The sequence below is a fragment of the Dromiciops gliroides genome, chromosome 4 (genome assembly GCF_019393635.1).
Source record: "Dromiciops gliroides isolate mDroGli1 chromosome 4, mDroGli1.pri, whole genome shotgun sequence".
NCBI lineage: Eukaryota > Metazoa > Chordata > Mammalia > Microbiotheria > Microbiotheriidae > Dromiciops > Dromiciops gliroides.
Window position 1 is genome coordinate 496,430,159 of NC_057864.1, and position 21,884 is coordinate 496,452,042.

The 21,884-nt window shown below is 49.9% G+C and overlaps 4 protein-coding genes across 5 annotated transcripts in view; 1 reads left to right on the top strand and 3 right to left on the bottom strand.

The window, feature by feature from the left end:
* The window catches only part of TSPEAR (thrombospondin type laminin G domain and EAR repeats), a 190,748-nt gene that overhangs the window by 88,853 nt on the left and 80,011 nt on the right, over positions 1-21,884 (top strand). The gene's annotated exons all lie outside the window — the stretch shown is intronic.
* LOC122754217 (keratin-associated protein 10-3-like) lies at positions 1,692-2,782 on the bottom strand. Its single transcript, XM_044002433.1, has one exon. The coding sequence runs from the start codon at positions 2,617-2,619 to the stop codon at positions 1,825-1,827; it is 795 nt and encodes a 264-aa protein (XP_043858368.1). The 5' UTR covers positions 2,620-2,782; the 3' UTR covers positions 1,692-1,824.
* Positions 5,633-12,831, bottom strand: LOC122753528 (keratin-associated protein 10-2-like). The gene is made up of 3 exons (XM_044000918.1): positions 11,948-12,831; positions 11,713-11,868; positions 5,633-6,330 (listed from the first exon to the last, which is right to left on the bottom strand). Exons 1-3 carry the CDS (start codon positions 12,723-12,725, stop codon positions 5,894-5,896), a joined length of 1,371 nt encoding a protein of 456 aa, XP_043856853.1. The 5' UTR covers positions 12,726-12,831; the 3' UTR covers positions 5,633-5,893.
* Positions 16,046-16,567, bottom strand: LOC122754230 (keratin-associated protein 12-1-like). 2 transcript variants are annotated; one of them, XM_044002447.1, is made up of 3 exons: positions 16,536-16,567; positions 16,299-16,394; positions 16,046-16,217 (listed from the first exon to the last, which is right to left on the bottom strand). In XM_044002447.1, exons 1-3 carry the CDS (start codon positions 16,565-16,567, stop codon positions 16,046-16,048), a joined length of 300 nt encoding a protein of 99 aa, XP_043858382.1. The 2 variants fall into 2 exon arrangements, with proteins under 2 accessions (XP_043858382.1, XP_043858383.1); XM_044002448.1 differs by having other exon boundaries at positions 16,254-16,323; positions 16,531-16,567.

The following is a 21,884-nucleotide window of genomic DNA, read 5'->3' on the forward strand; positions in this document are numbered from 1 at the left end:
TGTCCTTCAGGAATTACTTTGTATTTCCTTGTCCCTCTTGATCTTGTTCTTCTGGTGGAATATAAGCACCCTTAGGGAAGGCTCTGTGTCATTTACCTCCTTAGACCCTGTACCCTTGCCACAATTCCTGGCTGACAGTAGCATTTGCTGAACACTTGTGGAAGGTCACCTCTCCAACTGCCCAAGGGCTCCATGGGCTCTGGACTTCTCAGATGTCCCTCAGGTCTTCTGGACAGGCAGTGGTCCCCATGTCCCAGGGGTGGGTGGCTCTGGTCAGCATTTCCTAAAACAAGACACCCTCTGCAGCTCTCCCATGTCTCTGCCTTTCTCCTGGTTTTGCTCTTGGAGAGGAAGGACAAGAAGCCTCTTCTCTCTCCTGTATGATATTCCTCCACATCCCTGCAGACAGTTATGAAGTCCTTCCGAAGAAGTATCTGGAAGGATCCTCCCCCAAAGGTCTGACTTCCTCCCAGTTTGGGTCTCTCTGTCTCCTCTGGGTGCAGCCTTACTTAAAAATGTGGTCTTGAACAAAAGACACCAGGTGTCCCCTTCTAGGGCCTGGTGAGAGGATCATTTTCAGTGCTGTTACTGGGGACACTGTCCCTTTTTGAAGACAGAGTCCTGATCCCTGGCAGGAGGATTGGTATTCACCACAAAGGGAGCAATGAAGGGGCCAGTCTCTGTGTGTGTATGTACACGTGTGTTTGTGTGGAGGTGTCCTTGGTCAGTGGGACTTGTAGACTCCCTCCAAGGGCACCTGTCCAGATGGAAGAACATAGGGCCTCTTACCCCCTTCTGACTTCCCTCTGTGATTCTGCACACAGAAGGCTTCTGGGGAAGTTGTCACTGCCCTGAGATGTAAACCAGCTCTCAGTCAGCCTCAGGGTGGTTTGGGGCTATGTGGTCCTGGTGATGCTGAGATTGAGTTGGTTGGGCTTTGGTTGAGTAGAGGGCCATGGAGGCTGCTTGGATGCTGCTCACGCAGAGTGTGCCTGCAAGGGGCCTCTCTCCAGGTGTGCTCCCATGGGGCCTGGCTGCTCTAGTGTGAGTCAGACCCTCCAACATGGCCATGAGTGAGTGGCTGAATGTCCTGGCTCTTCAGGCATCCAATGATGGCTATGGTCATCTCCCAGGTCCCTGGGATGCTGGGGTTGCACTCAGACTGAGGCTGCAGAGGAGATGCTGGGGCAGAGTGTATTGGATGTCCTTCCCTTGAGCTAGACACAATGAACTCAGATCTGGGAAGCAGGGGACAATGTAAGGCAAGGGTTTAGTAGACAGGTGGGCAGGCAGATGGGTGAGAATGTGGTTCAGTGTGGGCTGGATGGGGATGGGTCAGGGCATGACTGGGCATGACCTTGGTGAGTTGTGTGCATGGTGTGGTGGTCATTTACTTGATGACCACCTCCTGGGTCCTTCTGGTCTCCCCAGGCAGCCTTGTTGGGTATTTGTGACTTCTCCCTACAACAAAATGATGTGTCCATGGTAAGGAAGGAGAAGGGAGAGGCCATGAAGTGGAGTTCATTCAGTTTATTGGCAGGTGGGTCCCTATATGGGGCCATTCCCCACCATACTTTGAGCTCAGAGAGAGCCTGAGAGCCACAGGCAGTTCCAGGGTGATCCACACTGACCTAGGTGCATGTGGAAGCAGGAGCTGTGACTGGGGTCAGCCTTGGGATGGAGGAGCTTTGTGGGAGACCCTGGGTGGGCTGGGTTGGGTGATTTGCTCAGCTTGGTGGACCTGTTGAGCCTGATGTTTTGGGGGCTGTATGCAGGAGGCTGACAGAAGGTGGTCAGGGGTGGAAAAGGCCAAGTGCCCTGTGTTCAGCAGCAGGATTTTTGGCCAGAGGTGGCAGTGCAGCAGGCAGGCTTGCAGCAGGTGGGCTGGCAGAGGAGGGACACACAAGAGGAAGGGCGGCAGCAGCCGGTGGCTGGACAGCAGGAGGGTACACAGCAGCAGGAGGAGGAGGAGGTGGTGGTGCAGCAGGAGGGTTTGCAGGAGAGAGGCACACAGCAGGTGGCTGGTCTGCACACTGGCCTGCAGAGGAGGGACACACAGGAGGCAGGGCGGCAGCAGCTGGGCTGGCAGCAGGAGGAGGCTGGAGCACAGGCTGTGGTCATACAGCAGCTGGGCTTGCAGCACACAGGGAGGGCAATGCAGCAGCTGGGCTGGCAGCAGAGGGGTAGGCAGCAGGACTGCACTGCACAGGGAGAGGCAGCACAACTAGGGGTTGGGGAGCAGGACTGCTGGCAGGAGGAAGCCCCACAGGCAATGGGCTGGCAGCAAGACTGCTGGCAGCAGTCTGGGGAGCAGGAGGAGGTGCACAAAGACTGGCAGGGGCTGGGTGCACACACTGGCTGGCAGGTGGCAGGCACACAGCAGACTGGGCGGCACACCAGGGTCAGGCAGGAGGCTGGTGTGCAGCATGGGGCAGGGCAGCAGGAGGGCCCACAGCAGCCAGGTTCACAACAGCTCTCTGGGCAGTCGTCCAGCTGCCAGGAGGAGCCCATGCCAGAACTGGGCAGGCAGATGTTGCTGCCACAACTCACATCACTGGAGCAGACTGAGGCGGCTGAGGCTGTGGGAACACAGGGCCCAGAAAAACAGGAGTCTGCCATGATGGGAGAAGCTGTGCTGGTGCCTTGGGCAGCTAAGAGTGGCAGAGGGGTGTCAGGGAGAGGCTGGGTGCCTGATGCAGGGAGGGGCTTGAGCCTCACTGGGATTGAGCTGCTGGCTATGGGTGTGTGTGTGTGTGTGTGTGTGTGTGTGAGAAGGAGTGGGAAGCTGTGGGGCTGTGTGAGAAGGTGCCCTAGCCTGGTGGGCTTTTATATCCCTCCTGCCAGGGGGTTGTTCCAGGGGCAGAGCAATCCCTCTTCCCTGTTGTTGTTTATGGCAGCTTCCCACAGAACCCATCATCAGGGCATGGTGACTCCGTCTAGGTGATAGACATCAGCTCATAAACATCTTCACTTTGGTTTCCATTTCCAGCCATGAAGCCCCTACTCCTGGCTTGAGTCCAGGTCAAGTCCCAAGGATCCAGTGACAAAAGGGAGAGCTGGGGGACTGAGGGACCCTTGAGCAGGAACCAGATTCCTTAGGGACATTTCTGGAGGGGAGAGCACTGACCAGGGTGATTCCAAAGGCTTCCTGTGCAAGGTCTGAGCTCTGGATCGCTGGAGCTGGGAGGGAAGATGGGGGAGGGGCATTCTGAGCCTTCCCAGCAGCTTGGGGAGACCGGGAGCATTGTGTTGGGAGACCAGCAGGCCCCACTGGCCAAAGGTGCCTAGAGGAGTCTTGAGCAAGAGCTCTGGAGAGCAAGGGGAGAGACTGGGTAGGTTGTGCATGGCCAACATTGTAGGTTATATTCTGTTTGACAGTAGATATTGGGTCATCCAGGGAGGTGATCAGATCTGTGCTTTCAGAGCAGCTCAGGGCAGCTTCCACAGTGGAGGTACCCCCAACATGGGTCCCAATGGTACCCAGGGCCCCCAAACAGCCTAAAACATATTGTGGGAATAAGTAATAGGAGGAATAATAATGCAGCCAAACATTGACCAAGTCCCACTTTAAATGGAGTTAATTCACACGTATCCATATGTATGTGTTAGGGCCTGCAATTTCTTCTTGGGCAGTAGGAAATCTGGCAGAAGGGAATCCCGGAAGCCAGAGCTTTGCAGAACACAGGTAAACTCACAGCCATTTTGCAGCAGACAGGCCAGCAGCAGTGAGACTTCCAGGGGCTGGATACACAGAGATCCACCCACAGAGTGCAACACAAGTATGCACAGAGTTCAACACAAGTACACACACAGAGACACACAGAGCCTGACAGAAACCTACACAGATACACACACACAAATAAGCAAACTCGCACAAGCCCACTTGCACATGTGCTCACACACATGTCCATGCACACATGTATACGCATGCACTTGTGCACACACCCACACACTGTCACACACCCACACGGGCAGAGGCACCCAGTTGCCAGGGCTTCCCTGTGCTTTCATGCCCATAATCTGCAGCACCCTGTTATGTTCTCCTGTCTCTGGGTCTAACTGCACCAACAGTTCTTCTAAGAGGCTACATGAAAAAGGGACTGGTTTCTCCCACAGACCCACAGGAGTCCGGGAAACTTGCCCTCCTGAAAACCTGTTTGCTTTTTCTAAGTAGCCAGGGCACCACAAGGCTGTGTCCCCTGGGGGTCACTGCCTGCCAGTCCAATCCAATCCACCTTATTAAGCACCCAACTGCATGCCTGACACTATACTAAGCGCTGGGGATATAACTAATGCAAAAAGACAAACAGGCCCTCCCCTCAAGGAATTTAAAGATTTATTTTTAAAATTTATTTTTTGGGGGGCAATGAGGGTTAAGTGACTTGCCCAGGGTCACATAGCTAGTAAGTGTCAAGTGTCTGAGGTGGGGAATTTAAAGATTTTAAAAGTTTTTTTTGTGGTAGTTTTTCCAATTATATGTAAAGATTATTTTGAGCATTCATTTTCGTAAGATTTTGGGTTTCACATTTTTCTCACTTTCTCCCTTCCCTCCCCACCCCCACCCCATCTGGCAAGCAATCCGATATAAGTTGTATATGTACAATCATGTTATACATATTTCCATATTAGTAATATTTTAAAAGAAGAATATGAAAAAAGGGAAAAATCCACCAGAAAAGAAGAATAAATAAAATGATAATAGTCTACTTGGATCTGCATTCACATTCCATAATAATTTTTTTCTGGACATGGAAGGTATTTTCCATCATAAGTCTTTTGGAATTGTCTTGGATCATTGTATTGCTGAGAAGAAGAGCTAAGTCTGTCCCAGTGGATCATCATACAATGTTGCTCTTACTATGTACAATGTTCTCTTGGTTCTGCTCACTTCACTCGGCATCAGTTCATGTAAGTCTAGGTTTTCATGAAATCTACGTGTTCATCATTTCTTATATCACAACCGAATTTCATCATATTCATATATTGTAGCTTGTTCAGCCATTCCCCAATTGACGAATATCCCCTCAATTTCCAATTCTTTGCCACCACAAAAATAAGCTGCTCTAAATATTTTTGTACATGTGGGTCCTTTTCTCTTATTTATGATATCTTTGGGATATAGATTTACTAATGGTATTACTGGGTCATGGGTATGCACAGTTTTCTAGATCTTTCAGCGTAAGGAGCTTACAATCTAATGGGAGGAGACAATAAGCCAAGAAGGCAGGAAAGTAGGCAGGGAGAACAGAGGTACTTGGCAGTGTGGCATCTTATTCTGTGCAGGGGAAAGCAGGCAGAGCATCAGATCAAAGCAGGCTCAGCTGAGAGTCCAGCCTCTGCCCTCTCCAAAGGAAGGCCTTGAGAGGAGTCTGACTCTCTGCCCTCCTGCCCTCCAATCTGGGGTCCCAAAGCTGAAGAAACCCATAGGAGCCCAGGAGCCGAATCCCTTCCAGGTGTCCCTGGGTGTGTCTCAAACCTCTTGGACCATGCTCTCTCCCCCAGAACAAAAGAGGAAACTCCTTCCTTCCCTCTACCTCCCACCCCCACCCCGGACCATCAGGCTTCAGAGAACAGAGGCGCCCAGAACTTTTTTGCAGTGTCTCCTTTTGAATTTATTGAAGGGTGTCCAGGGGGTGGGGGAAGCTGCAGTGGCCGCAAGACAGGGAGGGACATTGTGGAAAGTAGGACCCTGGTGTCCCAGCATCTCCCCCTGAGGGAGGTCTGGAAGGGTCCCTGTGGCAATGGGGGCTTCTGTGTCATAGTGAAGTCCATGGGTTCTGATGCGGCCCTGCTGGGTTCTGACAACAGTGACCTAGCCTAGGTCTCCTGGGTGGTGAGTCACACCAGAACCATAGCTTGGCTCCAATCTGTGGGATATGAGGGAGGGAACTGCTCAGCAGCAGGACGGGGCACAGGAGGGGGCACAGAGCAGGGAGGTGCAGGAGGCTGGCTGGCAGCAGGAGGCCTGGCATGAGGGGATCCCACAGGCCACAGGCTTGCAGCAGACAGGCACATATACAGTGGGTTTGCAGCAGACAGGCACACAGCAGGCAGACTGGCAGGGGATGGACACAGAGCAGGCGGACTGGCAGGGGCTGGACACACAGCAGGAGGGGGAGCAGCTGCCAGCTCCACAGATTGCTCGGCAGCTGGTCATCACAGGGCATGCTGGGCGGCACAGCAGGGTGACACAGGAGGCTGGGCAGCAGCAAGGACGGACACAGCAGACTGGCTTGCAGCACAGGGGCACGGAGCAGCTTGGCTGGCAGCTAGTGGAGCAGCTGGTGTGGCACATGGTGTCTAAGGGGGGGTGGGGCTTTTGGAGAGGAGCTGAGGAGGAGGGATGGGTTTGGACAGCTCCTTCCCCCTGATCAACCCTTTTATACCCCTCTGCAGTGTGTGTGTGTGTGTGTGTGTGTGTGTGTGTGTGTGAGTGTGTATGCCACAGCAACAAACATTGGCTGTTTTTTGTCTCTCTTCTTCCCCTTCCTCCTCCGAAACAATATATGAAGGTTCTGTCTAGATCTTTATCCAGTGTTTCTTAGACTCTCAGAATTGTCACGTAAGGCGATGAGAATATTTGGGTCTTCCTGGAGGCCACTGTCCCCCTTGTTTAATTATAACTACATGTTGATTCCTTGTTCTTCCTTCATAGCCAAACCTAAGACTTCTGGGAGAGTCCTCAAAGCAGGAAGCCCTCACCTTCCTGGTCTCATGGGGCATTCTGGGTCTCCCCAAGACCATTCAGACCCAAATATTCATTGGACACTTAATCAGTAACCAGGGCAAATGGAGTCTGGCCTTCCAGGCAAAGGGGTTTGGACCTCATCCTCCTAAGTTACAAGGAGGTTTCACGACTGCTGAGGACCAATGTTGCCCTGGAAATGCAGGCTGCTCTGGGCTGAGAGTATAATTGTCCCTTGTTTGCTCCTGGTACACAAATACCAGTGCTTTGGAGGAAGATCTGGCCTTAGTGGCAAGGTTGGCTCCTCCTCCTCCTGGCCCTCAATAAAAACATTGCATTTCTTCCTTTGGAGACCCTGAAGGCCAAAGGAATCCAGGACTGAAACCTGGGCCCCTGTTTATAAGAACTTGTGACCTTTGGAAGAAAGCGCCTTTTTCTATTGCACGAGGTGACCCCTTCCTACTTCTGTAGCCTCTCTACTCATTACTACCTTAGTCAGGCTCTGTTTCACCCAGACTGCCCTGCTTGCTCTGACTTATTGCTTGGTTGCCTGGTTGTGGTCCTGTATTCTTGATGGGGACCCAAATGACATCCCTATGTTGGAATCAAGGTCCAGTGTGCCTGACTGTGGCTGATCTGACCTTTGTGAGCTCAGAAGACTCTACCCCTGGCTGGGCACAAATAGTCCAGGTGGACATTGGGAGAGGAAATATCTCTAAATTTGCATATCTCATGTTCCTTTTGGGGTACTGCAATTTTGCTTCAGTCATAGAGCACAGCTCCTTCTTTGATGTGGGCATGCCATGATGGCCAGTCCTTTGCCAGTGTCTCTCATAGCATGAAATCTATCCCAATGTTTTCTAGAGAGACCTGGACAGTGTCCTTGTATGGCTTCTTGTAAATGCCATGTGAGCAGCTCCCTTGTGGGTGTTCTCCATAAAAATGTCTTACACAAATGGGCATTGCACATGTGAACAAAATGGCCAGGCCAGCATCGTTGGTCTCTCTGCAATTTAATTTGAATGCTTGAGCTCAAGAAAGGACCTCAGTGTCCAGTGGAGTACCTTGTCTAATGATCTTCGGGATCTTCCCAAGAGAATTCAAATGGAAGCCGTTCAGTTTTCTGGCTTGGAGCTGGTATAATGCACAGGTTTCACAGACATAGGACAATGAGGTCAGGAAAGGGGCTCTGTAGACCTTCAGTTGGGTGGGTGGTCCAGTACCTCTTCTTCACTACTCCCCCCCTTTATTTTTTAATTTACTTATCGATCAGTTAATTAAAAAATGTATTGGCTAATTATTTCAGTTATTCATTCATCCATTTAACCTATTTATTTATTTATTCATTTATTCATGCATTCATCCATTCATTTTTGATTTAGAGTAATAAACATTTTTATTTATAGTTTTAGGTTTTAATTTTTATTCCTCCTTACTTTCTTCCCCTCCCCCCTCCCTGCAGCAGCAAGCAATCAGATATTGGTTATACTTGTACAATTATGTAAACCATTGCCATATTAGTAATTTTGTATTAAAAATTGAATAAAAATGCAACTGAAAAATAGCATGCTTTAGTCTGTGTTCCATCAATATCAGTTCTTTCTTTGGGGGTGGATAGTATGTTTCATCAATAGTCCTTTGGGATCACCATGGCTCATTGTATTGTTGAGAATAGTTAAGTCACTCACCGTTCTTCATCAAACAATACTGTTGTCTCTGTGCACAATGTTCTCTTAGTTCTGCTCACTTCACTATACATCAGTTCATAAAAGTCTTTCCAGGCCTTTCTGAAATCATCCTGCTTCTCATTTTTTATGGCACAATAATATTCCATCACCATCATATACCACAGCTTGTTTAGCCATTCCCCAGTTGATGGACCTTCCCTTGATTTCCAATTCTTAATCACTACAAAAAGAGCTGCTATAAATATTGTTTTCTTTTTGGGGATGTCTTTGGGATATAAACCTAGTAGTAGAATTGCTGGATCAAAGGGTATGCACAGTTTTATAGCCCTTTGGGCATAGTTCCACATTATTCTACAGAATGGTTGGATCTTTTCACAACTCCACCAACAGTGGATTAGCGTTTCAGCTTTCCAACATCCAATATTTTCCATTTTTTGTTATATTTGCCACTCTGATAGGTGTGAGGTGATACCTCAGAATTGTTTTAATTTGCATTTCTCTGATCAATAGTGATCTAGAGCATTTTTTCATATGACTATAGATATCTTTGATTTCTTTGTCTGAAAAATGCCTGTTCATACCCTTTGACCATTTATCATTGGGGGAATGACATGTATTTTTATAAATTTGACTCAGGTCTCTATGTATTTGATAAATGAGGCCTTTTTCAGAGCTATTTGTTTCAAAATTTCTTTCCTGGTTTTCTGCTTCCCTTGCAATCTTGGTTACATCAATTTTGTTTGTGTAAAACCTTTTAAATTTTGTGTAATCAAAATGATCACGTTTACATTTTTTTTTTGGTGAGGCAATTGGGGTTAAGTGACTTGCCCAGGGTCACACAGCTAGTAAGTGTTAAGTGTCTGAGGGCAGATTTGAACTCAAGTCCTACTGAATCCAGGGCTGGTGCTCTATCCACTGGGCCACCTAGGTGACCCTTACATTTTGTTTTACACTCTGTATATTCTTTGGTCCTAAATTCTTCCTCTGCCCATAAATCTGTCAGATAAACTATTCCATACTTTCTTAATTTGCTTATGATCTCATCCTTTTTGTGTAAATCATGTACCCATTTTTACTTTATTTTAGAATACAGTGTGAGATATTAGTCTATTCCTAATTTCTGCCATACTGTTTTCCATTTTCCCCAGTAGTTTTTGTCAAATAATGAGTTTTTGTTCCAAAAGTTTGGGTCCTTGGTTTTAACATTTACTAGATTACTATAGTCATTTACTATCCCACTCCCTTTAGAGGCTCCCAGACACTGAGTTCTGGCAATCCATGTGCCAACCTTCTCATCTCTGTTCACATCCTTAGGACATACGTTACCCAAACAAGTGAACTTACCCACAGTGTGCAAAATGTCGCCCTTTTCTTTAACTGGTGGTTCTACGTCCATAGAATGATGTGGTTCTGGCTGGGGGAGAATATGTGTTTTATTTGCGTCAATGCTCTGGGCCAATGAGCACAATCAGCAGAGAACTGAGCCATACTGTGTCACATCTCAGCTTCCAGGGCTGCACAAACCCCATCTCCCCCCTCAGTGCCTTTGTCCAGGTTCTCCTTGGTGCCTGGGGTGCTCTCCCTGTACACCTCTGCCTCCTAGGACACCTGGCTTCCTCTGAGGCTGAGCTCCTCTGGCACCTCCCATGTGCGATTCTCTCCTGATCCCTACAGGTGCCAGTGTCCTCTGTCCCTAGGAAAGGACTTTGTATTTGCTTGTCCATCTTCATTCTGCTTCCTCTGGTAGCATGCAAGCTCCCGGAGAGCAGTCCCTGTGGCACTTTCTCCTTAGACCCTGTACCCTTGACATAATCCCTGACTGACAGTAGCATTTCCTGAACACTTGTGGAAGGTGAGCTGTCCAACTGCTGATGGGCTTCAGGGGCTCTGGACTTCCCAGATGTCCCTCAGGTCTTCTGGACATGCAGTGGTCCCCATGCCCCAGTGGTGGGTGGGTCTGGTTAGGATTTCCTCAAACAAGACACCCTCTGCAGCTCTCCCATTTCTCTGCCTTTCTCCTGGTTCTGCTCTTGGAGAAGGACAAGAAGCCTCTTCTCTCTCCTGTCTGATATTCCTCCACTTCCCTGCAGACAGCTGTTGAGTGCTCCTTCAGAAGTGTCTGGAAGGATGCTCCTCCAAAGGTCTGACTTCCTCCCAGTTTGAGGTTCTCTCTCCCTGCTCAGGTTACAGGCTTACTCAAAAATGTGGCCGTGAACAAAGAAACTGGGTGTCCCCTTCCAGGGCCTGGTGAGAAGATCATTGTCAGTGCCATTATTGGGGACACTGTCCTTTTCTGAAGACAGAGTCCTCCTCTCTGTCAGGAAGATTGGGAGTTACCATGCAGAGATCAATGAAGGGGCCAGTCTGTGTGTGTATGGATGTACATGTGTGTTTGTGTGGAGGTGTCCTTGGTCAGTGGGGCTTGTAGACTCCCTCCAAGGGCACCTGTCCAGATGGAAGAACATAGGGCCTTTTGCCTCTTCTGACTTCCTTCTGTGTTTCTGCACACAGAGGGCTCCTTGGGAAGTTGTCACTGCCCTGAGATGTCAACCAGCTCTCAGTCAGCCTCAGGGTGATTTGGGGCTATGTGGTCCTGGTGATGCTGAGAGTGAGTTGGCTGGGCTTTGGTTGAGTAGAGGGCCATGGAGGCTGCTTGGATGCTGGGCATGCAGAGTGTGCCTGCAAGCAGCCTCTCTCCAGGTGTGCTCCCATGGGGCCTGGCTGCTCTGGTGTGAGTCAGACCCTCCAACATGTCCATTCTTACATGAGTGTCTGGGTGTCCTGGCTCTGCAGGCTTCCAAAGTGAGAGAACATTTCCTGGCTATGGTCATCTCCCAGGTCCCTGGGATGCTGGGGTTGCACTCAGACTGAGGCTGCAGAGGAGATGCTGGGGCAGAGTGTATTGGATTGTATTGTCCTTCTCTTGAGCTAGACACAATGAACTCAGATCTGGGAAACAGGGGACATTGTAAGGCAAAGGTCTAGTAGCCAGGTGGGCAGGCAGATGGGTGATGTCATTCAGTGTGGGCTAGATGGGAATGGGTCAGAGCATGGCTGGGCATGACCTTGGTGAGTTGTGTGCATGGTGTGGTGGTCACTTATTTGATGGCTACCTCCTGGGATCTTCTGGTCTCCACAGGAAGTCTTGTTAGGTATTTGTGCCTTCTCCCTATAACACAATGATGGGTCCATGGTAAGGAAGGAGAAGGGAGAGGCCATGAAGTGGCATTGATTCAGTTTATTGGCAGGTGGGTCCCTGTATGGGGCCATTCCCCACCATACTTTGAGCCCAGAGAGAGCCTGAGAGCCACAGGTAGTTCCAGGGTGATGCACACTGACCTGGGTGCATGTGGAAGCAGGAGTTGTGACTGGGGTCAGCCTTGGGATGGAGGAGCTTTGTGGGAGACCCTGGGTGGGCTGGGGTGGGTGATGTGCTCAGCTGTAGCTTGGTGGACTGGCTTCCTTGGCCAGTTGTTGAGCCTGATGTTTTGGGGGCTGTATGCAGGAGGTTGACAGAAGGTGGTCAGGGGTGGAAAAGGCCAAGTGCCCTGTGTTCAGCAGCAGGATTTTTGGCCAGAGGTGGCAGTGCAGCAGGCAGGCTTGCAGCAGGTGGGCTGGCAGAGGAGGGACACACAAGAGGAAGGGCGGCAGCAGCTGGTGGCTGGACAGCAGGAGGGTGCACAGCAGCAGGAGGAGGAGGAGGTGGTGGTGCAGCAGGAGGGTTTGCAGGAGAGAGGCACACAGCAGGTGGCTGGTCTGCACACTGGCCTGCAGAGGAGGGACACACAGGAGGCAGGGCGGCAGCAGCTGGGCTGGCAGCAGGAGGAGGTTGGAGCACAGGCTGTGGTCATACAGCAGCTGGGCTTGCAGCACACAGGGAGGGCAATGCAGCAGCTGGGCTGGCAGCAGAGGGGTAGGCAGCAGCAGGACTGCACTGCACAGGGAGAGGCAGTACAACTAGGGGTTGGGCAGCAGTACTGCTGGCAGGAAGAAGACCCACAGGCAATGGGCTGGCAGCAAGACTGCTGGCAGCAGTCTGGGGAGCAGGAGGAGGTGCACAAAGACTGGCAGGGGCTGGGTGCACACACTGGCTGGCAGGTGGCAGGCACACAGCAGACTGGGCGGCACACCAGGGTCAGGCAGGAGGCTGGTGTGCAGCATGGGGCAGGGCAGCAGGAGGGCCCACAGCAGCCAGGTTCACAACAGCTCTCTGGGCAGTCGTCCAGCTGCCAGGAGGAGCCCATGCCAGAACTGGGCAGGCAGACGTTGCTGCCACAACTCACATCACTGGAGCAGACTGAGGCGGCTGAGGCTGTGGGAACACAGGGCCCAGAAAAACAGGAGTTTGCCATGATGGGAGAAGCTGTGCTGGTGCCTTGGGCAGCAAAGAGTGGCAGAGGGGTGTCAGGGAGAGGCTGGGTGCCTGATGCAGGGAGGGGCTTGAGCCTCACTGGGATTGAGCTGCTGGCTATGGGTGTGTGTGTGTGTGTGTGTGTGTGTGTGTGTGTGTGTGTGTGAAGGAGATGGAAGCTGTGGGGCTGTGTGAGAAGGTGCCCTAGCTTGGTGGGCTTTTATATCCCTCCTGTCAGGGGGATGTGCCAGGGGCAGAGCAAACCCTCTTCCCTGTTGTTGTTTATGGCAGCTTCTCACAGAACTCATCATTAGGGCATGGTGACCTTGTCCAGGTGATGGATGTTGCCTCATAAATATCTTCACTTTGGTTTCCGTTTCCAGCCTTTAGTAACCAGCCATGAAGCTCCTGGCCTGAGTTCAGGCTAAGTCCAGAGCATCCAGTGAGAAAAGGGAGAGCTGGTGGGCTGAGGGACCCCTGAGCAGGGACCAGCTTCCTCAGGGACATTTCTGGAGGGGAGAGCACTGACCAGGGTGATCTCAAAGGTTTCCTGTACAAGGTCTGAGCTCTGGATCGCTGGAGCTGGGAGGGAAGATGGGGGAGGGGCGTTCTGAGCCTTCCCAGCAGCTTGGGGAGACTGGGAGCTTTGTGTTGGGAGACCAGCAGGCCCCACTGGCCAAAGGTACCTAGAGGAGTCTTGAGCAAGGGCTCTGGAGAGCAAGGGGAGAGACTGGGTAGGTTGTGCATGGCCAACATTGTAGGTTATATTCTGTTTGACAGCACATATTGGGTCATCCAGGGAGGTGATCAGATCTGTGCTTTCAGAGCAGCCCAGGGCAGCTTCCACAGTGGAGGTGCTCACAGTGTTGTTCCCAATGGCACCCGATCCCCAAACCAGCATGAAACATATTGGAGGAATAAGTAACAGGAGGAATAAAAATGCAGCCAAACATTGACAAAGTCCCATTTTAAACCTAGGTAATATTCTATTTTTAGGGATCTGTATATATGTATTAGACGCTCCCATTTCTTCTTGGGTTTGAAATCCCTGGTGTAGAGGATGGATTGGGAAAAGGACAACCTTGGGTGCAAGTCACTATTTTAGGTGATGGTGATGAAGATCTTCTCTGGGCTAGTGGAATTATGGTTGTAGAGATGGAAATTGGAAAAAGAGAAGGAAAGAGAGAGAGAAATAGAGAGACAGAGAGACACATAGAGAGACAGAGTCAGAGAAACTGAGCCAGGGACAGACAGAGATGGAAAAGGAGAGGGAGAAAGTGAGAGACAGAGTCAAAGAGATAGAGATGGAGGGGGAGAGATTCAAAGAGATGAAGATGAGGAGAGAAAGAGAGATGAGAGATCTGAGAGATAGACAGAGATAGAGGGACAAAGAGGCAAACAGAGACTGATACACATGCAAAGAGAGACAGAGACAGAGACAAAGACAGACTGTCAGAGTTGCTGGCATAGCTGACCCTCCTAGAAGAGGGAGGATATGATGGCATCCCAGCCACACCTAGAACAGTAACCCCTGGCCAGGAGAGCCTCCAATTCTTGCTCTCCTCAGCCCCAGGGAGGAGAGAGTCGATGGTGTAGAGGGCATTTTGGGGTCAGCACAGGAGGCAAAGAGGGAGCCCCAAGGCACAGCCTCTTTTCTCTGTCCAAGAGGAGGCAGGGTCGTCTCCCATAGGGCAGAGCTGGGCTGCTGTAGGATGCTCCAAGACAGAAGGCTGAGAGCAGCCCCAGGAAGGACACAGGCAGTGAGCAGAGACCAGTCTGGCTCTGGGTCCCATCAGGGAGCTCCCAGCAGAGGTCAGAGAAGAGGATTTGTCTCCAGGGTCACTCAGAAGCCCAGGATGGGCTGAAAATTTGGGATCTGCTGGTTGGTCTGTTTACTTCAGGCCCTGAAGCCTCAGTGGATTCTGAAGGGGGTGGTCGGGGCTTTGCTTGCAGGGCTGTGGGGGCATTTGGGATGATGGGCAGGGGGGGTGGGGAGGCTGCCTGCAAGGGCCAGGGCTCCAGGGCCAGCCAGCAGGTGTTCAGCAGTGGTGTGTGGGAATCCCTTGCCACCTGGTGCCTACAGGCCCAACACCCAGAGAGACAAAGACACATCCAGACACAGACACACATACCCTGGCACACACAGAGACACAGACGCATGTACACACTCAGATACAAACATGCACACACACACAAACATGCACGTGTACAGACAATCAAACAAGGACATAAGTACAGACACATGCAGACACCCACATGGCCAGGGCTTCCCTGTGCTTTCATGCCCATGGGCTACAGGACCCTGTTATATTCTCTTGTCTCTGGGTCTAACTGCACCAATGTGTTCTTCCAAGAGGCTACATGAGAAAGGGCCTGGATTCTCCCACAGACCCAGAGGAGGCCTGGAAACTTGCCCTCCTGAAAACCTGTTTGCCTTTTCTGAGTAGCCAGGGCACCACAAGGCTGTGTCCCCTGGGGGGCACTGCCTGCCAGTCCAATCCAATCCACCTTATTAAGCACCCACTGCCTGCCTGCCACTGTACTAACACTGGGGCTATACCTGATGAAAAAAGACAAATGGTCCCTGCCCCCAAGGGGCTTACAATCTAATGGGAGGAGACAATGAGCCAAAGGAGGCAGGAAAGTAGGCAGGGAGAACAGGGGTACTTGGCAGTGTGGCATCTTATTCTGTGCAGGGGAAAGCAGGCAGAGCAGCACATCAAGGCAGGCTCAGCTGAGAGTCCAGCCTCTGCCCTCTCCAAAGGAAGGCCTTGGGAGGAGTCTGACTCTCTGCCCTCCTGCCTTCCTGCCCTCCAATCTGGGGTCCCAAAACTGAAGAAACCCATAGGAGCCCAGGAGCCAAATTCCTTCCAGGTATCCCTGGGTGTGTCTCAAGCCTCTTGGACCATGCTCTCTCCCCCAGAACAAAAGAGGAAACTCCTTCCTTCCCTCTACCCCCCACCCCCATCCTGGACCATCAGGCTTCAGAGAACAGAGGTGCCCGGAACTTATTTGCTGTGTTTCCTCTTGAATTTATTGAAGTTTCAAGTGTGTCCCAGGGGTGGGGGAAGCTGCAGTGACCCCAAGACAGGGAGGGACATTGTGGAAAGTAGGACCCTGGTGTCCCAGCATCTCCCCCTGGGGGAGGTCTGGAAGGGTCCATGTGGCAATGGGGGCTTCTATGTCATAGTGAAGTCCATGGATTGTGATGCAGCCCTGCTGTGTTCTGACAACAGTGACCTAGCCTGGGTCTCCTGGGTGGTGAGTCACACCAGAACCATAGCTTAGCTCCAATCTGTGGGATACAAGGGAGGGAACTGCTCAGCAGCAGGAGGGGGCACAGGAGGGGGCACAGAGCAGGGAGGTGCAGGAGGCTGGCTGGCAGCAGGAGGCCTGGCAGGATGGGATTCCACAGGTCACAGGCTTGCAGCACACAGGCACACATACAGTGGGTTTGCAGCAGACAGGCACACAGCAGGCAGACTGGCAGGGGCTAGACCCACAGCAGGTGGACTGGCAGGGGCTAGACCCACAGCAGGTGGACTGGCAGGGGCTGGGCACACAGCAGGCAGACTGGCAGGGGCTGGGCACACAGCAGGCTGACTGGCAGGGGACGGACACACAGCAGGCAGACTGGCAGGGGCTGGGCACACAGCAGGAGGGGGAGCAGCTGCCAGCTCCACAGACTGCCTGGCAGCTGGTCACCACAGGGCACGCTGGGCGGCACAACAGGGTCACACAGGAGCCCGGGCGGCAGCAAGGACGGACACAGCAGACTGGCTTGCAGCACAGGGGCACAGAGCAGCTTGACTGGCAGCCAGTGGAGCAGCTGGTGTGGCACATGGTGTCTGGGGGGGGGTGGGATCTTTGGAGAGGAGCTGAGTAGGAGGGATGGGTTTGGACAGCTCCTTCCTCCTGATCGAGCCTTTTATACCCCTCTGCAGTGTGTGTGTGTGTGTGTGTGTGTGCCACAGCAGTAAACATTGGCTGTTTTTTGCCTCTCTTCTTCCTCTTCTTCCTCCCAAACAATATGTGAAGGTTCTGTCTAGATCCTTGTTTGGTGTTTCTTTGACTCTCAGAAGTGTCCCTTGAGGGCTTGACCATCTTTGGGTCTTCCTAGAGGCCACTGTCCCCCTTGTTTAATTATATCTACATGTTGATTCCTTGTTCTTCCTTCAAAGCCAAACCTAAGACTTCTGGGAGAGTCCTCAAAGCAGGAAGCCCTCACCTTCCTGGTCTCATGGGGCATTCTGGGTCTCCCCAAGGCCATTTAGACTCAAATATTCATTGGACACTTAATCAGTAACAAGGCAAATGGAGTCTGGCCTTCCAGGGAAAGGGGTTTGGACCTCATCCTCCTAAGTTCCAAGGAGGTTTCAGGACTGCTGAGGGAGTGGGAGGACCAGTGTTGCCCTGGACAAGCAGGCTGCTCTGAGCTGAGAATATAATTGTCCCTTGTTTGCTCCTGGTACACAAATGCCAGTGCTTTCGGAAGAAGACCTGGCACTAGGGGCACCTTGTCCCCTCTTCTTGACCTTCAGTACAAAAGGACCATTTCTAGGTTTGGAGAACCGCAAACGACCAGAATCCAGGACCCAAGAAAGTGCCTTGTTCAATGTTCATGGGAATTATTCCTTCCTACTTTTCTAGTCTCTTTCCTTATTACTTCCTTAGTCACATTCTGTTTCAGCCCTATTGCCCTGCCTCCTCTGCCTTATTGGTTGGATGTATTCCTTCATTTAAAAAAAATAAATATTCTCAATTTTAGTCCTCAGTTCCAAATTTTATCCCTTCTTCTCTCCCTCATGTGAACCCTTCCTGAGGAGATAAGCATTCAGATATCGGTTGTCCATGTACAATTATGGGAAACATTACCATATTTGATATTTCTGTAAGAAAACAAAGCAAATAAAAAGCAAAAGAAAGAAAGTGAACAACAGCCTGCTTCAGTCTGTGTTCCATCAATAGCAGTTCTTCCTTTGGAGGTGGATACCATGCATCATTATGAGTCCTTTCGGTTTGCCTTGGATCATTGTTTTGCTGAGAATTGTTCAGTCACTCACAGTTCTTTACCAAACAATGTTGCTGTCTCTGTTCAGCATTCTCTTCGTTCTGCTCACTGCACCATATGTCAGCTCGCATAGGTCTTCCAGGCCTTTCTTTAATCATCTTGCTTGTCATTTCTTATAGCACAACAATATTCCATCACCGTCATATACCACAGCTTGTTTAGCCATTCTCTAATTTATGGGCTTTCCTTTGATTTCCAATTCTCTGCCACCACAAAAATGCTGCTATAAATATTGTTCTACAAACAGGTCTTTTTCTCTTTTTGTGGATGTCTTTTGGATATAACCTAACAGTGGTATTGCTCGATGAAAGGGTATACTCCGTTCTATAGTCCTTTGCATGTAGTTGCAAATTACTCTCCAAAATAGTTGGATCTTTTCACAAATCCACCAACTGTGGATTGGAACCCAGCTTTCCCACATCCCTCCAACATCCATATTTCCCTCTTTTGTAATATTTCCCCATCTTCTAGGAGTGGGGTGATACCCCAGAGTTGTTTTAATTTTCATTTCTCTGGTCAATAACGATCTAGAGCATTTTTGCTTATGATCATTGATAGCTTTGATTTCTTTGTCTGAAAACTGCCTGTTCAGATGCTTTGGTGGTCCTTCCTTCTTGAAGAGGAACAAACTGACTTCACTCTCTTGGAATCAAGGTACAGTGTGCCTGACTGTCTCCTTAGACCTGTATGAATTAGAGGACTACCACAGGTTAGCCACAAATTGTGTGAATATTGGGAGAGGAGAGATGTTTACTTTGCACATCTTACTTTCCTTTTGACTGTTGCAATTCTGCCTCCCTCATAGGGCACAGCTCCTTCTTTGATGTGGACACTCCATGCTGGCCAGTCCTCTGCCAGTGTCTCTCATATCATGGAATTTATTCCAACATTTTCTAGAGAGACCTTGACAGTGTCCTTGCATGGCTTCTTCTAACCACCTCATGAGGAGCTTCCTTGTGGGAGTTCTCCATAAAAATGTCTTTTATGCAAATGCGCATTGCACATGTGAACAATGTGGCCAGCCCAGTAGAGTTGGGCTCTCTTCAAATACAATTTAAATGCTTGGCAATTGATCTCAAGGATGGACCTCAGTGTCCTGTGGAGTATCTTGCAAAATGATCTTCAGAATCTTCCCAAGGCCATTCGAATGGAAGCAAGTTAGTTTCCTGGCATGGAGCTCATTGAATGTTCAGGTTTCCCAAGCATTGAACAATGAGGTCAGCACAGACCCCCCCAAACAGCAATAAAACAAGCCCTGGAGCAGCAAACCCCACAAAAGCTGGCTGAGATTATTTTCCAAACTAAAGGGAGCCATACTGTGCTGTGAGCAGAATCCAACCCCGAGATCGTGCTGACACAGACCCCAAACATGCTGCACAAGAGGAATTTACCACCAGCCTCCGAATCAGCTACAACCTTGGCGTCTTTTGCAACTAAGCTTACCATCCAGTGAGAGGGCTGAAGGGCTGGCTCCAGGGGGTGGAAAATAGAGGGCTGTATGCGGGACCTGAGAAGGAATTTGGATATCCCAGCCCAGCAGGGACATAGGAAGGAATCTTGAGCAGTGGGAGGCCCAGGTCAGGGAGGGATGCAGGCTTGTTGAAGCTAAAAACCACCACAGCACTTTGCTGGCTGGTTAACTAGCAAGTTGGCTTGAGGTTACCTTCGGACCAGAGAACAGGCTAGGCGAGAGAGAAACCTGGCCTCCCTCAAACTGAAACAGCTGGAGCCCTCTTAGCCTTGGGACAGTGTAGCTTGGAAGTAGGGCCCCACTGTAAGAGGGAGCTAAAAGTCAAGCAAAAATGGCAAGATGAGCAAGCAAAGAAATTTGAGAACAATTGAAAGTTTCTTTAGCGACAAGGAAGATTGTGGTGCACCCTCAGAAGAGAATAACAACATCAGGGCCCCTACATCCAAAGCTTTCAAGAAAAATATGAATTGGTCTCAGGCAATGGAAGTGCTCAAAAGGGACTTTGAAGAGAACATAAGAGAGATAGAAGTAGGGTTTAGAGAAGTGGAGGAAAGAATGGAAAGAGAAATGAGAGCAACATAAGAGAGCTATGAGAAAAAAGTCAACAGCTTCAAAAGCCAAATGGAAAAGGAGATAAAAAGCTTTCTGATGAAAATTATTGCCTAAGAAGTGTGATTTAATAAATGGAAGCTAGTGACTTTATGAGAAACTAAGACACAGTAAAGTAAACCCAAAGGAATCAAAAAATAGAGGGCAATATGAAATATCTCCTTGGAAAAACAACTGACCTGGAAAATAGATCCCGGACAGATAATTTGAAAATCATTGGACTACCTGAGAACCATAACCAAAATAAGAGTTTAGACTACATCTTCCGAGAGATTTTCAGGGAAAATTGCCCTGATATTCTAGAAGTAGAAGGCAAAATAGAAATTGAAAGAATCCCCCAATAACTCTCTGAAAGAGATCCCAAAAGGAAAACATCCAGGAATATTATAGCCAAATTTCAGAGCTCCCCGGTCAAGGAGAAAATATTTCAAGCAGCTAGAAAAAAAGGAATTAAATACTGTGGAGCTCCAATAAGGATAAAACATTATCTATCAGCATCTACAATAAAGGACCAGAGGGCACGGGATATGATATTCCAGAGGGCAAAGGAACTGGGACTACAGCCAAGAATCATGTACCCAGCAAAACTCCGTATAATCTTTCAGAGGAAAAAATGGGACTTCAATAAAAAAGAGGACTTTCAGGTATTAGTGATGAAAAGAACTGAACTGAATAGAAATTTTGACTTTCAAATACAAGACCCTGGGGGAACATAAAAAGGTAAACAGGAAAAAGAATTCATGAGAGATATTAAAAGTTTGAACTGTTTACACTCCTACATGGGAAGATGATACTTCGAACTCATAGGAACAATGAGGTCAGCACAATGATTCTGTAGATCTTCAGTTGGGTAGGTGGTCCAATACCTCTTCTAGCCCCCCTTCTCCTCTAGAGGATCCCAGACACTGAGTTGTGGCAATCCATGTGACAAGCTCCTCATCTTAGTGCACATCCTTAGGACATACCCTGCCCAAACAAGTGAATGTATCCACAGTGTGCAAAATGTCGCCCTTTTCTTTAACTGATGGTTCTACATCCATGGAATGATGTGGTGCTGGCTGGGGGAGAAGCTGTATTTTGTCTTCTTGTTAATGCTCTGGCCCAATGAGCACAATCAGCAGAGAACTGAGTCATACTGTGTCATATCTCAGCTTCCAGGGCTGCACAAACCCCACCTCCCCCCTCAGTGCCTTTGTCCGGGCTCTCCTTGGTGCCTGGGGTGCTCTCCCTGTACACCTCTGCCTCCTAGGACGCCTGGCTTCCTCTGGGGCTGAGCTCCTCTGGGGCCTCCCATGTGGACTCTCTGCCGACCTCTACATATGCCAGTGTCCTCTGTCCCTAGGAAAGGACTTTGTATTTGCTTGTCCATCTTCATCCTGCTTCCTCTGGTAGAATACAAGCTCCCTGAGGGTAGTGCTTTTTGTCCTTAGACCCTGTACCCTTGAGACAATCCCTGACTGACAGTAGCATTTCCTGAACACTTATGGAAGGTCACCTGTCCAACTGCCCATGAGCTCCATGGGCTCTGGACTTCCCAGATGTCCCTCAGGTCTTCTGGACATGCAGTGGTCCCCATGCCCCAGTGGTGGGTGGCTCTGGTTAGGATTTCCTCAAACAATACAGCATCAGCAGCTCTCCCATTTCTCTGCCTTTCTCCTGGTTCTGCTCTTGGAGAAGGAAAAGAAGCCTCTTCTCTCTCCTGTCTGATATTCCTCCACTTCCCTGCAGACAGCTGTTGAGTGCTCCTTCAGAAGTGTCTGGAAGGATGCTCCTCCAAAGGTTTGACTTCCTCTCAGTTTGAGGTTCTCTCTCTCTGCTCAGGTTACAGGCTTACTCAAAAATGTGGCCGTGAACAAAGAAACTGGGTATCCCCTTCCAGGGCCTGGTGAGAAGATCATTGTCAGTGCCATTATTGGGGACACTGTCCTTTTCTGAAGACAGAGTCCTCCTCTCTGTCAGGAAGATTGGGAGTTACCATGCAGAGATCAATGAAGGGGCCAGTCTGTGTG